At 48.0% G+C, this 16837-nt stretch overlaps 1 protein-coding gene across 5 annotated transcripts in view; it reads right to left on the reverse strand.

The window, feature by feature from the left end:
• The window catches only part of Trio (trio Rho guanine nucleotide exchange factor), a 296340-nt gene that overhangs the window by 119753 nt on the left and 159750 nt on the right, over window positions 1–16837 (reverse strand). For all 5 annotated transcript variants that reach the window (XM_006232090.5, NM_001107658.3, XM_006232091.5 and 2 more), the window contains 2 exons: window positions 3708–3877; window positions 2543–2717 (listed from right to left, as the gene is read on the reverse strand). In XM_006232090.5, the coding sequence (XP_006232152.2) occupies window positions 2543–2717; window positions 3708–3877 (345 nt within the window). The remainder of the gene's footprint in view (window positions 1–2542; window positions 2718–3707; window positions 3878–16837) is intronic.

Genomic DNA, 16837 nt, shown 5'->3' on the forward strand with positions numbered 1-16837 from the left:
CACTTGTGCGTGCTCGTGAACACGGACGGAGTTGGCATGGAAGTCTGAGCACGGGATGATGCTTGCAGAGTCTAGGGGGAAGACGCGGGTTTCGGACTGCCTAAAGGACGGATCTTATCAATTCACTCATTTTATTAAGGAATTTGCATGCAATGTGTATTCACATGTCTAAATTGTACTTCTTCATAAAATCAATAATATTAACTAATGCTAATGAATCACGTGTAAGTAATGGAATAAATGAGGAAAAAGATTTATTTTGGGGTTCTTGAAACCAAGCCCAGAGCCTTGCACATCCTTTAAGTGCTGTGGCAATGAGATACATCCATGGAGAAGGTGGGAAAATGACCCTAAGTTCTACCTTAATGTCTGTCGACCTGTAGGGATTTTCTTCACACATGTGTCTCCAGACCCCGGGGATGAGGGTCATCGGGTGGGACGATGGATGGGAATAGCAGTGATGACACACACAGACTTCTTGATGAATGGACTCTGTCTGCTTATCTTCACTATCCTAAAGACTGAAAGCCAAAGAAGGCCATTTTCTCACACACACTGAAGTGCTGCAAGTCTTCACAACTGACCGTCTCTGTAGCATGCTGCCTGGTACACAGGCTTTCCCTAGTGCGCGTGCTCTGTAGTTTCCACGCAGGGAAATCATGCGTTTGTGTCTCCTCATTGGGCTTTGATTAAGATTAATTTACAACTAAGTAGAAATAAATGAAAATAAATAAATAAATAAATAAATGAACAAGCAAACAAATAAAATAAAAACCTTTTGCAACTACGAGAAGGTTCTGGGGGAAAATCTTCAACGAATCTTCTGCTTGCTCTGTCTAATGACTGAAAATATGCAACAGACACCTAAGTTTCAGAACAGTGCATCACCAGAAGAAACCAGGCCTGTTCTGTCTGCAGTCACCTTAAGCCCCAGGCAGGCTCAGGCCAGCGGGTCCCCACTGTGGAGGTTCCAGCATATCATCTGTGTGTCGCAACAGGGAGCGGAAGGCCAAGCCTTGGAGAGCACTGGAGTAGGCTGACCGCCTCTGCCAGAGTGGAGGACTGATGCACTTGTTGTGGTTAAGTAAGGATAGCAGTAAGACGCATACAGAAGCTTCTTGTGGAAATAGCGCTGGAGTCTGGACAAGCAGCCGGCTGGAAGCACTTGCTGCAGGACTCTGCCCTATCCAGAGCCGCCATGTAAGGTGAGGCTGATGGGCAGGCAGGTGGCTACACAGGATCTTCCTAGAGCTAAGAGAGACGAGGGCAGTCTGTGTGGGCCTTTTCTGACTCCTCTGTACAATCCCCAAGCCTGCTGGCACCTCAGGGCCTAGCCAGTCTGCAAACCCCACAGGCAATATGGATGAGCTCTAACCCAGGGAGGCAGTGAATCCCACCACAGTGCACTGTCAGACACCCGCAGTCACAGGTTAGACCTGAGTGGTTCAGAGGTGCTGAGTGAGATAGACCCCCCATAGTCACAGGCTAGACCTGAATGATCCAGAGGTGCTGAAACAGACCCCTACAGTCACAGGCTAGACCTCAGTGGTCTAGAGGTGCTATAGAGACTCCTACAGCCACAGGCTAGACCTTGGCAGTCCAGAGGTCCTGGGTAAGGACTCATGTACCAATCCTGACTGCCAGGTGTGTAAGCAACCAGGCAGCAGGACATGGGCCTCAGGCAAGCTATTACGTTTTATGAAGTTCTTCTGACAGTGTCTGACAGTTCAGTCTGGTTCATTCAGACTTACTCTGCTCCATGACATCAAGCAGGAAAGATCTTTCTCTGCAGAGCACAGACCCACCCCCTTTTTGTAGACTAGAGATAAAAGAAGCACATGTCTTTCTTCTCTGTACACATCAAATATATAAGTACAGTCTTGGGAGAAATTACAGAAACACCTGAGGGCACTTTTGTGTGTGTGTGTGGGGGGGGGGTCAACTTCTGTTCCTTAAAATACAATCAAGTCCCTTTATTCAGAAAGAAAATAGAAAACGGAGGGACTTGTGAGGAGAGGAAGAGGCTCCCATCTTTAGAGGTTGCTCTCTCTCTCTTTCCGCAAGAGGAGTGTGCAGTGTCATCCTGAACTGTTCAAGCAGGACTGAGCTGTGCTGGGGAAGGCGACAGCTGACTCCTAGTCAGGAAGGCCTCTCCTTCATCTCTGCACCTTGACCTTACACCCTTCCCCCTTGACACCTGCTGCTTCCCTTTACCAAAGGGCTTCCCTTGCCCCTGGTGCTCCATACATGCCCACACCACAAACCATCTTCAGCCTGAATGTTTCCCTGTCTGCACACTCCCTGCTCTCTAGGAACACACTCTGCTGCTGCTGCCTGCACTGTCCTCCTTCTGTTTCCCCCTGCAGTCTCCCACCCAGAGTACAGAGCTGACCACCAGGGCCTCCCCAATGGCCAAGGAAGTGTCAGTGCTTCTGGGGCCTTCTGTCTCCACCCCTCTCCTTGCTTGGTAGAGGCTCAGGAGCGGAGAGGACACAGGACAGAAACCAGGGACAGGGCTCCAGGGCAGGAGCTGGTCACTTACGTCGATGGCATCCCGCTCGAATATGCGTAGCTGCAGGAAGAGTTCCAGCTTGATCTTGCGTTCCTGGAAGAGCTCCTCCATCTGGGACTGAGCCTCGTCCAGCTGCTGCAGCACCGTCTCGATGTGGTTGATGGAGCTGTTGTGCGGCGTCTTGTTACTGGAGATGGCAGAGTCCCTGTGCAGGAGCAGAAGGAGACGGGACTTCAATGAGACAAACAGGAATTCAATGAGAAAGACTCACATTGTTAGACACCAGATCCGGCAACACAAATCTTCAGGGGAAGAAGGCTGGCAGGAAGCAGGACTTTGTCTCAGAAAAGGGAAGACGCTGTCCTCTAGCAAAACACCACCAGCCCCCTTCCTCCGGGCAGCCTGTCCCACCACGCTTGAGACTGCAGAGCCTTGGCTGTGCTCCTGATGGCTGTGCTCCTCAAGAAGTCAACTATCACGCTGGTACCCAGCCACTACAGTGCTGGTCCTCCTCCCCCGAGGTTAACTTCTAATACAATCAATGAAGCCCTTACTAAGTAACGTCCCCCTCTCTTAGGGGAGAGATGATCACGTAAGGCTATTACTTCAGCTATCCTGAGTGATGTATGAGCTGGGAGCAGGGGGATATCCTTAAGTGTCCCCCAAGACCCAATCAAAGGAATTTTCTTTTTTTTTTGGTTCTTTTTTTCGGAGTTGGGGACCGAACCCAGGGCCTTGCGCTTCCTAGGCAAGCGCTCTACCACTGAGCTAAATCCCCAACCCCCAAAGGAATTTTCAAATCTGCCTCCAAAGGAAATAAAGGTAAGCTGGTCCTACCTCCTGCCCAGAGGAACATGGAGGGGCGAGGGATGTAGTTCTGACACCCCCAGGCAGGTTCCTGGGACCAGAGGACATGATCTTAAAAGAGCTTCAGCCTCATCCATTTATAAAGAAGTTTTAATCATATGATGTTGAAGAAATGCTAGCAAAAGTTAAATTCTGACAGTTGTTAGTGTTAAGACGAACAACTATGCAGCTGAAAAACTAAGGGGGTCAGGGGGCGGGGATGAGAAGAAAACTCTCCAGGCTTCTGGAGAGGACACTGGATCTATTTGTTCAAAGACCGATAAAGGCTCTGGATCTGTGAGGGGCCAGGTGGGGTGGAGGGATGGGGGATGGGAGGGTTGAGGCCCACCTCAGCTGCTGGATGAGGTCCTCCCCTTCCTTGATCACGTTGACTGTCACCTGCAGGGTGGTCTGCTGCTGCTGGCCGAATCTCTTGATGAGATCCTGGACGGCCTCCACCGACTCGGCGTACACGTCGTCCAGCAGTTCCTTCTGCAGCTCCTCCAGCCATGTCCAGAGCTGCAGGCAGAAGAGGGCACAATGACTGAGTGCTGTAGAGACCGGACCACTCACATGGGGAAGAGGGGGTTGGCAGGCTGCTCCCAGAGAGAGGGAAGGAAGGAAGGAAAGAGGGGGAGGGAAGAGAAGAGAAAGCGTCCTGGAGAGTCCAGCAACTAGTGGGACACAAGCACAAAAAGAGCAACATGCCATGCACTGTGGAGCAAAAATAAACCAGCCGTGAAGCGGAAGAGGCTGTCACTAGGGAGAAAAAGGAAAGGGAAGAGAAGGCACGCTGCCCTTCTGCAGAGGCTCAGTCTGAGTGCTGTGGAAACACCGAGTCACTCACACAACAGGGACATCCGTCAGGGAGCACAGAGGCTCAGACCCATCTCCTGCTTCAACTGCAGCAAAGGCATTACACTTCTCTATTGGACCAGCACTCAGATACGAGTGTTTTAGGTCCCTTGAAGCAGAGGAGAACACAGTAGGCTAAATTACTCTCCACCACACCTGTGTGATGGGGACTCGTGCTCCTGAGATCACCAAGCAGGGCCAGCCAGCCTATCATCCTACTATGGGAAGACAGTGTGTTCACACCGGGTCTTGGCTCTGTGCGATTTAGAACCCAAATTCCACTTCTATATTTTCTAATACAGAAAAGCTTAAAACATCAACTCTGTGCCTGGTCATTGGATGGTAAATACCACATATATAAAATATATGCTTCCTGTTACTTACATATCAATAGACATTTTGAACTTGACAGGCAAATTTAAAACAAGAAAAGTGCTGGTAAAGGGCTTATTTCTCAGCCAAGTTACCCATAGCCACAAGTTAACATTACTAAAGATATTAAATACCTATTAATTTTTCTTGCATTGTCTGTTTTGTGCACACTATCAAGTTTCATACAATAACAATTTTACATACACAGTCTTGGATAAAGGCTGCTTGACTTGTCCTGTGGATCAAGGGGAAAGGACCCCAGGAGAAGGAACCCAGCTAACCCTTCCTGAGGCCCTACACCGTCCTTGGAGGTCTACTGCCAGTAAGGACATCATCTGAGTTTGCTCCCTGCCTGTCAGCACAGTGGCTGCACTTACAAATGATAAAAAGACAAGAGCATCACAAAGATCTCCCAGCTGGCTCTGAGATTCCCCATGGAAACCATTCTTAGCGGCCATAGGTTGTACTGTGCTATAATTCTACATACCACTGTAAAGCACTCTCCTGGGGTTGCAGTCACACCAGAGTGGAGCTGGACAACAGCACCACAGCGCTGCCACCTGAACCATACACGAGCACCCAGTGCACAGCAGTATCTAGGTGGTACTGTCTAACAGGAGCACTGCCTTAAGGTTTGGAGTAAGCCCCACCCCCACCCCCAGGCTGGACAAACTTAGTAAAGCATGGCTCTGTGGTCCACATGCATCAGCTAATTTCTCTATGATCCGGCTTGGTAGGACAGGATCTGAAGAATCCTAATGCCCATGGAGGAGTTACCAAGACAACAAATGAAGGAAGATGCAGGGGAGCGTCTGTGCAGACAGGGGTGCTCCACAAGCTCAGCACTCTACAATTAACATGGGATGGATTTGACTTAACTGAAGAGACAGGATTCTTCTCTAAGGAACGAAAAGTATATGCTGCTCCAAGCAATGAACAACCACTTTGCAAAGTGGACTGCACTATTCTACTGATGAGTCCAAAATAACCTATTGTGATGACCAAGTCAGTGGACTTCTTAAGCTAGCAGGCTCTACCAGAGCAGTGGTGGTGCAAGGATGCATGGGTGCATGGCTAAACACACACAGAACTCACCCACTTGCTTCCAGTGACAGATACACTTGATCAAGGTACTGCCATCGCCCTCCACCCTCCCAACATAGATATTTATTAACGATGCGTTTCTTTGCATCTGTACTGATTCTGTTCACAAGCAATGGAAATAAAAGTCATTGACTTCCCGTCTCCTAAAATCTCCAGTCTTCTGCTTGAGCTTCTGTGCTTTGCTCAAGCTGTCCCGGGAGGCTACTGCACGAATGAATGCAACAGCCCACCACAGCGGCGAGCCTGTTCCTTTACCTTGGTCAGATCCCTCCTGCACACAGGCGCTGTGCTCGGGGCACCTGGTCTGGTCTGGAGAGGGGTGACTGTAGCTGGACACTAGAAGTCTACTGTGGGATGAGGAGGAAGTGGGGTGCCTGTGTGGGAGGGGGCATCTGCCAAATTCCTCGTCTGGACAAATGCTATGGAAGGTGTTACAAAACACTCAAACGATCCTTGATACACTGATAAAGAACTAACCAGAGAGACAGCCCCTGGGAAAGATCTGAGGTGCAGCACTCAGGTACACATGCGGGCTACAGTACAGTGACAGCCCTGTGTGACAGCCTGCCTGAGCTCAAACCAGATGAGACCCTGCCAGGCAGAGTGCTGGTCTTTCCTCATCTGGTCCTTACTGTTTCTTCTGTAGGTCATAGGTTAGTGTGAATGCATAGTCAGGGCTGCCTAATAGAGTCCATGAGATTATATATACAGAGAGAATAAATCAGCAGACTAGTCACTGATGCTGCCTTTCTCCTAAGAAAAATCCCATAATATGACAATTTCATAAAGTTTTACATCTTTTATAAGTACCTTCCAAAATGCATCGAGGCTTCTCAGGTATCCAAAACTAGTCACTTAGTCTGGCAAACTTAACATTTAAACTCTTTTACCCCTAAAATAGCATAAGATACTATAGTTAGAGGGAAGGGTATTAAAGGAATCTGGTGGATTCTATAGAAATCGCTTCCTCTGAATAGGAATATTTAGGAGTTAAGTTTTGCCCTTCCACCCAGCAGAGCTTACACACACACACACACACACACACACACACACACACATACACACACACACACACACACACACACACACAGAGGCATTTCCCCTCCACATCCTGGACATTTGGACTCAGACATTCTGGTCACTGGTGCGGTGTGCTCCCCCACCTGGCCTGCCCATGAGGCCCACAGAGATAAAGCCACACAGAAGACTTCAGGAAGTGACTCTGGGGTGGCGCAGATGCCAAGGAAACAGGCTGAGGTAGTGGACTGAGGCTATCTATAAAAAGCATGATGTCAAAGGCCAGGAATACTCTTAACTTGATTTTTAAAGAAGAGTCTTAGAGAAAGGCCCTTTGTGACACCAACTGAGGGAGGACTGATGCATATCTTACTGCAGTCTGAGTTAAGCAAAGTCTATTTCTAAGCTTTTAAAATGATATAACACGCAATACCTAAGGTGCCTCGGAACAAAGAAATTTTAAGTCTCTAGGATGTTTGTGAAAGTCTTAAGTCACTTTCCCAAGGATGAAAAAAATAATGCACTGTGAAGATTAATAATCTACAGTGAAAAAAATCTTTATCCAACAGCAAGAGGAGATATGTTCTGTGCAAATTCACTGCAACCGGGGTTGTTTCTAAGAACCACAGAACTGTCAAGACACAGGCATAGGCAATACTGCCCCCTAGAGGCCCTAAAAGGCACGGCTGTGTCCTCAGTTTAGTACTGAGAGTTCTGAAGGTGTGTAAGCTGGGGTGGGTGTTCTGCAGAAAACTGTCCACAACTGGACTGTATGTATCCAGAGGCATGGCCATGGACCAAAATACAAAGAGAAAGGTGGTCTTGGAAAATGAAATAATGTGGATAAAAGCTCTGAGACAAAGATGCATAAGGATCCCGTCTTGGCCTCAGAACAATCCTGACCCCAGTTCTTTACCCACAGGCCTAGGCCCTACACTGTCCAGTGGAAAGGCGCTGAAACATCTCTTCTCAGGAAGAGACTCCTCTCTCCATCACTCGGGGAGGGGATTTCTGTATGAGCTGATGTTCTGGAAAGGGCTGGGCTGTAGGCGGCTAAGAGAATCTGAGACTTAGGACAGACTCAGCAGAATCTCTCTGCACTCCACGGGAGGTCATAAGGCTGTCCAGTGTCAACACGGAGACTGGTTCATAAGGTCTGCATGCACACCACCTGAGAGGCCTTATCCTTGGCAAAGTCCTTGTGTTCTTTACCTGTAGTTCAATCTATGAAATGGGGTAACTTTACCAACTGAACCTTCACAGACCGCAAAGCCAGTTCGAGAAAGAATAAGACAAGTACACGGGTGGACGAGTATGCTCTCTTACAGCCAGGGCTCTACACACAGAAGCTACTGCCACTGAGACCTGTGTCCCTGCCCTCAGCGGATGTGGGAATCTCTTAGTATGGTGGAGCTGTGCAAGGCGCAGAGGCAGAGTGAGAAGTATCAGTCACAGCTCCCCAGAGCTGCGCTGCTTCTACAAGTTCTGAGCAGAAGCGAGTGGCTTCAATGGCAGCCTGCAGGTGCACATGCAGTAGAGCGACCATCGTGCTCACAGCCCGTGATTCTAATTAAAGTGTAAGGAACAGGCTGGAAAGGGAACCATTGCCACCACCTACAGGAAACTCCTGTGCCACAAGTGAGCAAAGGTACGCTGAGCACACATGCCTGGTGTCGTGTGCGTGTCTCCTCTCTGCGTGTATAATTCACGTGCACTTGTGTATGGGTGAGCATGCCCCTGGGTGTGCACAAAAGCCAGAGGACTTCAGATGCTGGTTCCACCTTATTCCCTTGGAGCAGGGTTTCTCTCTTAGCCTAGAGCCATGCTGGTGGCCAGCAAGCCCCAGTGATCCTTCGCCCATCCCTGCCTACAGCACTGGGATTTTTACTGGGGTGGTGGTGTTTAGAGTGGTGAGTACCAGGAAGAAAGCTGCAGAGGCATCACGGCAGCTCCACATGTGAGAAGGATCGACGCATGGACATTCCAGCCTGAGGGCTGCACACCTGAGACTAAGGCAATGATGACCAGCCAGGGACAAGAGCTGGAACATGACTGACAGCTAGGGGACTGCAGGACCAACGGTGCTGTATTATTCAAAGAAAGAGCTTGACACTTGGAATTTTTCACCTTTCTTTCTATTCTAAAATACCCCTGACAAATCAGATCTCCTCAGCAGCCTGGCTGCTATTAACACCGGGGAAAGCCCCTCCTCCATTGAGGCCATTGTAAAAATGCCTACCATCTGCTGCAAACGTGCCAGGGCAGGGGCAGGCAGGGCGGGCGGAGGGCAGTGTTTGATGTAAATAAATAATTTTTTAAAAATGACTAATGTCATCGTGAAACAGCTTGTAGTGTGTCAAAGTGTAAGTTAATTCCTCTCTGCCAGGAAAACCTCCTCAAGCCTGGAAGTTGTGGGCACACCCCTGCAACCTATCCGCCATTCTCCTAGACTGCTTCATCACTCAAGCTCTGTGGGATGGCAGAGGATCTGGAGTTCCTCGGGTACCAGCTCTCTCCTGAACATGTGGGACTTTCTGAGGTGGGCTAGAGAACTGAATGGCAGGCCCGTGTGACTCAAACAGCAGCCCGAGAGCATCCTTCCTTCCCAGCCCGATTCTTCCCTTGACTAAAGCTAAGTGAGTTGTTGTGGGCACAGCCCCGTGGACCACACAGCTCACTTCTTTATTAAGCACACAGTACTGCCATCTATGTGACACTCAAATGTTCTCATTCATGGTTTTACATAAAAGCATCACCTCACAGCTTTACATAATGAAACTATAAACAGAGGTATTTCCGGGTGGCACCACATCTGTCCTCAAGGAAAGATAAAGAGTTTTTCAACACAGTGAGTTAAAGGACACCTGAGATCATCGCTCCGAGATGCCTCATACAGACATAACGGTTCACGACAGGTTAAGTGGCAATCCAAACTTCTGACTGGAAAATCTCCTACAGAAGGTGACACCAAGTGATTAGGCCAGGAGCATTTGACAGACATGGTCGTCCACTCCTTCAGCACATCTGTCAGCCAGTCTGATGCAGCAAAGACAGCTCCGGGCTTGCTTCTTCCTGACATCTTCCACTTGAGACCAGCGAGGGGGATAAAAACAGGTTGGCTTTGTACCAAAACCCTCAGTTGGTTTCTGTAGCCTGCAAATGTCTCGAGTCCTTCACCCGCCCTTTTGTTCTCTAGATCTCTGCCTAGGGCTAACCTCAACCTGAGTAAACACATAAAATTCACCTTCTTAAAAATATTACCAATGTTATCAAGGAATTGTGGGACACATCTGCATCTTAGCACTCAGGATACTGAGTCAGGAGGATCGTTGAGCCCATCCTGGGAAACTTGGTGAGTACCTGGTCTGCTAGGACTATATAGCAAGACTCTGCTTAAAATACAACAGCAACAGCAACAACAATAACAACTACAACTAGTAGTAGTAGTAGTAGTAGTTGTTGTTGTTGTAGTAGTTGTTGTTGTAGTAGTAGTAGTTATAGTAGTTGTAGTAGTAGTAGCAGTAGTTGTAGTAGTAGTAGTTGTTGTAGTAGTAGTTGTAGTAGTAGTAGTAGTCGTAGTAGTAGTAGTAGTAGTGGTAGTAGTAGTAGTAGTAGTAGTAGTAGTAGTCGTAGTAGTAGTCGTAGTAGTAGTAGTCGTAGTAGTAGCACTCGTTCTGCCACTACTACTCAGGTGTCTGCCCGCCCACAGTTCAGCAGCAGAGCCAATGTGGTAAGCTCCCTTCTGCTGTCCTGAGAAGTCCATCGTGTCAGGGAACTGGCTTGCTGAGGGGTCTCATCTTCTCACAAAACCTTTTCTCCCTCACCTTGTCTTCCACATGCCCCAGCCGCATGTAAGGAAAAGTCAGCCTAAAGCAGGTGCCAAGGGCATCGTGCAGTGAGGTTTCTGCTGTAAGAATCAGGGGCCCCAGGCAGAAAGCCTGCTCCTTCCCCAAACTGCTTCTAAGTTTTGTGTTTCAAAAAGGGGAAGAGAAAACAACGGAGCAATAACAAAACCAGACTACAAGCCTAACCTGTGTGTTGCTATGGCTGCCCTGTGTTGCAATATGCTGCTGACGATCGATCGATCGATCAATCCCTCTTCCCACCTCTCTGCTGATACCAAGAGCAGTTAGTTAGCAAAAGAATGTACACATTGGAGATAAACACGGAACATTTCATTTCTCTCTGTGTGAGCCAAAACCCTGCCTGATTCATAGAACCAGTAGGAGACCAAGAGTATGAGGATCCCTTTAAGATAACATATAGTAAGATCACATGTGTATATTCACTCTCCTCTGTACACATGAAGACCTGTAAGACTACAGTTCCTGGGGCACTTTAAAGCCCTGCATGTTTTCACATAACATTAGCCAGGCTGTAACGCAAAGAACTGGTAGGAGCCAGGGGCAGCTGTCTACTGAACGATGACGATGACCCTTCAATAGGATCTGTAATAAAAAGTGGAATCAGTATAAAGTCAGATATTTACAGTCTTCGCTACAACATTAAATTATAAAGGTAATACAGTAGTCAGTTAATTTAGTGACTATTATGTGCTCAGTATTTTAGAGTTGATTATATAGTATTTCACATTAGTTTCTAACATCTGTAAGCTAACTATGTTTTTTACATTTTAAAAATTTATTTTGTGTACATGTGCCCTCGTGTACATGTGGAGGACAGAAGGAACTTACAGGAATCCATTCTCTGCTTGTGCTACCTGAGTCCTGGGATAAAGCTCTGGTCAGCAGTGTTTACAGCCATTTACCCGTTGAGATAACTCTCTGGCCTGTACAATTTTTCTTTGTTGGCGCAGTACTTAAAAATGACAAAGTTCTTGATTTTGAGTCAGTTTTAAGTTATTCTTCATGGGAAGAAATGTTTAGGGTCTGGAGAGCTGTCTCAGAGATTAAAAGCACATAAAACACATACACTATACTTCCCAGGTGTCCCAATTCAGTTCCCAGCACCCAGGTTGGGTGACTCGCGACTGTAACTCCAGCTCCGGGAGATACGATGCCTTCTCTGTCCTCCATGGGCAACTGCACTAGGTGTACACTCTTGTGTGTGCACAACGGATTTCAAGTGCATGCTCAAGAGTATCCCCCCCACGCATGCTTTTAAAAATAAAATAAACTTTTGAAAGAAAGCCACTTTATGTGAATTGTTCTGAGCAAAGTTCTTCCCTTCTGGGCAGCACCACACACTCCGTCTACACTTACTAACACAAATGTCTTCTTCATGCTTACTAAGTGAGAAGAAAATCAAATCAATAAACAGAACCTTTATTTTGCTGGGATCAGGAGCATTTGGTCATATGTGTAAAATGAGTCATGTAAATATGAGTGGTCCGTGAAGGACTGTCTCCGGCAGAATGGGCTGTCGAGGTCTGAAGCTAGAAAGCGTGGACTCACGGGTCTCACGGGAGACTCCGCTGTGGTGTGAGGAACAGGGTACAGTGAAGGGGTTTCTAAGGAAGGGAAGGGCGGAAACAGATCAGCTACTGCCCATCAGAGATCGGTGAGGTTCAGTTTAAGCATTATTCAATACACCTCTGCATCTGACTTTAAAATTTGGATTATTTTGTATCTATCAAGTAGGTTTGGGGGCCATGAAGTGTGTGCACCATGGCAGTGACTATAAGGAAAACGTTTTTTGTGGAGCTTGTGGAGCAGAGGCTGGGACAGAGGTCACTGGGACAGGCAGAGGGCTGTGTGTCCCACTAGCACAGTCGCTGTAGATTACTTTAATGCAGGTCACATTTCTACAGGAGTTGTGCAAATGACAGATTTGTTTTCTGGACAACCCTACCTATAGAAGAGAACGCTGTTTTTACACGGATGCCCAATGAGGTATGAGAGACACAGGGCTTGGCGCCTGATGCTGGAAGCCAGACTGAGTGCTGTCGGCAAAGTTGCTCACTTTCCTTGTGTTTCATTATTCAACTGCTCGCTCATTCTTCCCTTGGGTAAGCAGAGAAACCGAGTTCTCCAGAAGACAGACAGACAGACAGACAGACAGACAGACAGTTTAATGTGCTTGAGACTTCATCTCTTTAACAGAAATTGTTGACTGGTGAGACGACATCGAATTCCTCTCGCAGATCTTTACCACCAAGCTCACGTCTAGGCTAGGAATCGATGCTAGACATTTATGTTTGCTATAATGTAGCAGGTTGGTTCTAGGAAATCCTGTGTGCATTCTTCCCATCTGTGCTGCACCCACCAAAGGACCCTTGTCTATCACAGAGAAGCGGAAGCTCTCATTGCTAAAACCTGCGCACGATTGCTCGTGGCTTTCCTGTTTTAACAGCCCCCGCTGGAAACAACACAAATGTTCTTCAGTGAGTAAACATACGATGGGGACATGTGTGTGCGCACACATAGGCATGTACCTGTGGTGAACCCGGTTAGATGAACAGCTGTCATTTGCTAGGGCGTGGCCCACAGAATGTTCCCACAGAGAGCAGGAGCAAGTCCCGGGCACTGGCAGGTTCTCTGGCTACCAAAGGGAGGAGGGAACTGTGGCCTTCCGAGATGGTGGCATGGACAAGCACTGGGTGCAGTTCCATGGCTCCTGGTTAGGGCTTTGTTCAGGGCTGAGGTGGCAGTGTGGGGGGCTCCTCTGCCCAGGAAGAAGCCTGGGACATTCCTTCTCCCCCAGCAGGCCAGCTCCAGCAAGAGTAAAAAGGGAAGCTGGGGATGAAAGTGAAGTCAGACTGGCACCCTGAGACAAAGACGTCTCCAGGTGGCTGCTGGGCCTTTATTCTGCCTTCTGAATAAAATGAAAAGTTCTCCTTTCCTAGGCATTGCTCACAAGCAGAAATGTGTCCAGCTCACAGTCAAGCCTGCAGAGGCACAGCCAGGCCTCTCTGCCTGTCCCAGGCAGGATGGCAGCAGCCTGTTTCATTCAAAACCAGGGATTCTGAGAACAGACCAGTGCTGGGTCACTGATTCAGCCCCAGAAACAAACTGGCGGCAACCCACCCGGCTGCCACCCAGCTGCCTCAAATGACCCAGGAATGTCAAAGCAGTTAGTAATTAAGCCAGGAACTAGTCTAGAGAGTGACGCTGAATGAGTAGAAATGGCTGAAATTGATAATATTTTCACTGGATCCAGACATAAAAATGTCACTCAAGGCACTAAAACTAAGATCAGGTGGCAGACTGACATCACTTCACAACTTTGGATGAAGCATCTGAGTCTGGGATAGGCTATGCAGTGGGGACACAAAGGAACCAGACTTAAACTATCAAGCAAGCCCAGTGTCTGAAGTGTGCGGGAGCAGCTGCCACTGTGGCATCGCTCCTCACACATCAGAGTGGGCTCAGGGCGAGTTTCACAGTGACTGAGTGGGAAAGAGCCAGGGACCAAGCAAATGCTGGAAAGGTCCATTCAGTAGGAACGGAGGGCAGTTATCATCAGCACTGATGTGCTTATGGGTCACACACGGCAGGAGGTGATGAGGCTGACTGGAAAGGCTCAGAGACCTCCCACACCAAACCCACACATGTTAGGACCATAAACATCCCGTTAACTACTTCAAAACACTGAGGAAAAGAAAGGGTGGGCTGAGAGAGAGACTGGTAGGAAAGCAGAACCTCACACATTCTTCTGAAAGGGGCGGGGCACCTCATGTGCTTTCTGTGGAAATAAGTCCTTTTCTCTATTGCAGGACCGAGTGCCAAATCTGTGTCCTTCTCTTGTGTGGGACAGTCTGAGGCCACAGACCACTTTAATGCTCTTACTCCATTCAGCTCACACATAAACCATAAGATAGAGAGAAGCAACATTTCAACACTAACAGAAAAGAGAGATGAACAGACTCCTAAGGTATGGGGACCATAACCTAGAGGTCGTGGGCCACAATTTAGGTTAATGACCAGACAGCTAGCTACCAGGCCTCTTCTCGGTGGGACTACCACAGATAGCTGAGCTGGCTGTGAGTAAGTTGCCTTTTTGACCAGGGACCTTCCACAGTGAGTTGTTATGGAATCATATCATAGCCAGAAACTGACCACGCAGAGAAGATTGATGCCCACACTGAGGAGAAATCAAGATTCTCCCTGGGAAACCACATGGTGAGGCTACCTTCTGGGTCAGGGGCCTTATCAGGTGGTTTCCACAAAGTTCTATGAACTTGCCTATGACAGACAAGTTTCTTTGTTGTTTCTCAAGGAAAATGTCTGAGAAGAACTACCTTGCTCGATCTGTTAGCAACCTGCCATTTTTTGATAATGTCATGCAAACACCTGTCAATTTAATGTTTCCATCCTCTTGGTCTTTGTCTTAGTGTTTACTTTCATTTCAGTTCATTGAAGTTCATCTACACGCCAATGAGAGAGAGTGAGCCATGCTCTGAGTGTTAAACTGAAAGCAACCTTTCTCCTTGTATAAATGTGTTAAGTACCCCTTCCTGGGGAGGGGGCATGCCCACAGAAGGACACTGTTGGCACAGAAAGGTTACTCAGGAAGAGATGCCTCTTCTGAGGGAGAGTCTGGGGCTAACATGAAGCTCAAACACTTGCAGGAGAAAATCCTGGCTTGTGTCAAGCCTATAGGCTACTGTCCTGGCTACCTTGTGAGCTATCTACACATACGGGTCCTGCTATGTGTTCCCCAGTAGCCACCACATATCCCGTACCCTGGGTCACCTTAGGTATAAGCGTCTGAGAGGAAGTGGTCGAGATAATTATACCTACCCTGATGGTATCGTCTGTGAAAAGGAAAGAATGGGCCATTGAACCTTTCTAGTCTGGAAGAAAGTCACTTCACCTAGACGATAGACTGGGACCGTTTTACTCTTAGCCTGTAGATCCACAGACACTAAAAGTCATAGAGTGCAGACCAGTCAAAACTGAAGGTGTTTTTATATCAAAATAATGTGCAAACCTGGTGACAATACAGACTCTGCAAGGCCAGCTACTGAATGTTTTTATAATTATTATTTTTCCTTCAAAGCAATACTAATGCTATTTTGAAAAAAAAATCAACAAATCCAAACTTAGCTGTCCTGTTGTGTCTGTGCAGTGAACACCGTGACACAGTAGGCAAGGTGATCTGCACCACAGACTGCCTCACACAAAGACTCTGTCTCAAGGACACCAACCCTGTTCCTAGGTCTGCTAAGGCACTGAAGAATATTCTCAGGAATACAGGTGGGCACCGCCCTATATACTAAAGGATGGAGGCTCTCTACTCTCCCAAGTTGCTATCCATTCCCAGTGGCTACCACCCTTCCCACCTCTCCCATGGCTCTTAAGACACTCAAAGTATCAGCACGCTGTGTGTTCATAGGGAACTTGCTGGGCGCACGCCATCCAGCCTGCTAACTGCTCTGCGCTGGCTGGCATACCTGATCAATCCTGATCTGTGGCTCTCTCAGCTTTGATGTGAACTATGTAGTATAAAAAGGAGTAACAAGCACCAGTCAGATAGGTAGGAACGTAGACTCCTAAGGCAATATGACCAGTGTTGTCACGGATGTGTGTAGAGAGCGCCAGAAAATGTCACGAATAGCAGCTAACTGTTTCCAGGGCAGGGGAGGGAGCAAGACGCAGCCAGGTAGGACAGAGCCATAGATCTGTGAATACTGCGTCCATTAGGGGTTGGAACCCCAGAGAGGAGGGAGAATACAGCTCAAATGGTGAGGCTCTAGATGTGGTGGACGGAACCGATGGGTCAGGAGCAGGAGACAATGTCATAGGCTGGTAGTTCAGGAAAACAGGTTTGACCTGCTGTGACAAGGCTGGGTTATAGAGCAGGCAGAGCTAGGAAGCAGAGGTGGCTTCTGCCTAACATCAGGAGAGCGAGAAACTGTCCAGCACTCACATGTCCAAGCTAAAAACTGCCTGGATGGATAGCCATTGAACATGTTTCCTGGGAAAGATGGACTGGAAACATTTCCAAGTCTGTCTTAGGTATAACTAAGAGTATAGAAGGATGCTACCTGTGCTGGTTTTTCTGTTCTGATGTCTGTTCCAGAACCATGATGTCCTGGTCCTCCTGCAGAAAGGTCTGAGTGTCAACCACCACCAGACCAGACAGAAGAGGCACACGTTCCAGGGCTCTGTGATTTGCTGACTGTTCCCTCTACCTACTTCACAGGTGCACACGGTTGCAAAGGAAGGG

This window comes from Rattus norvegicus, chromosome 2, assembly GCF_036323735.1.
Source record: "Rattus norvegicus strain BN/NHsdMcwi chromosome 2, GRCr8, whole genome shotgun sequence".
Lineage (NCBI taxonomy): Eukaryota > Metazoa > Chordata > Mammalia > Rodentia > Muridae > Rattus > Rattus norvegicus.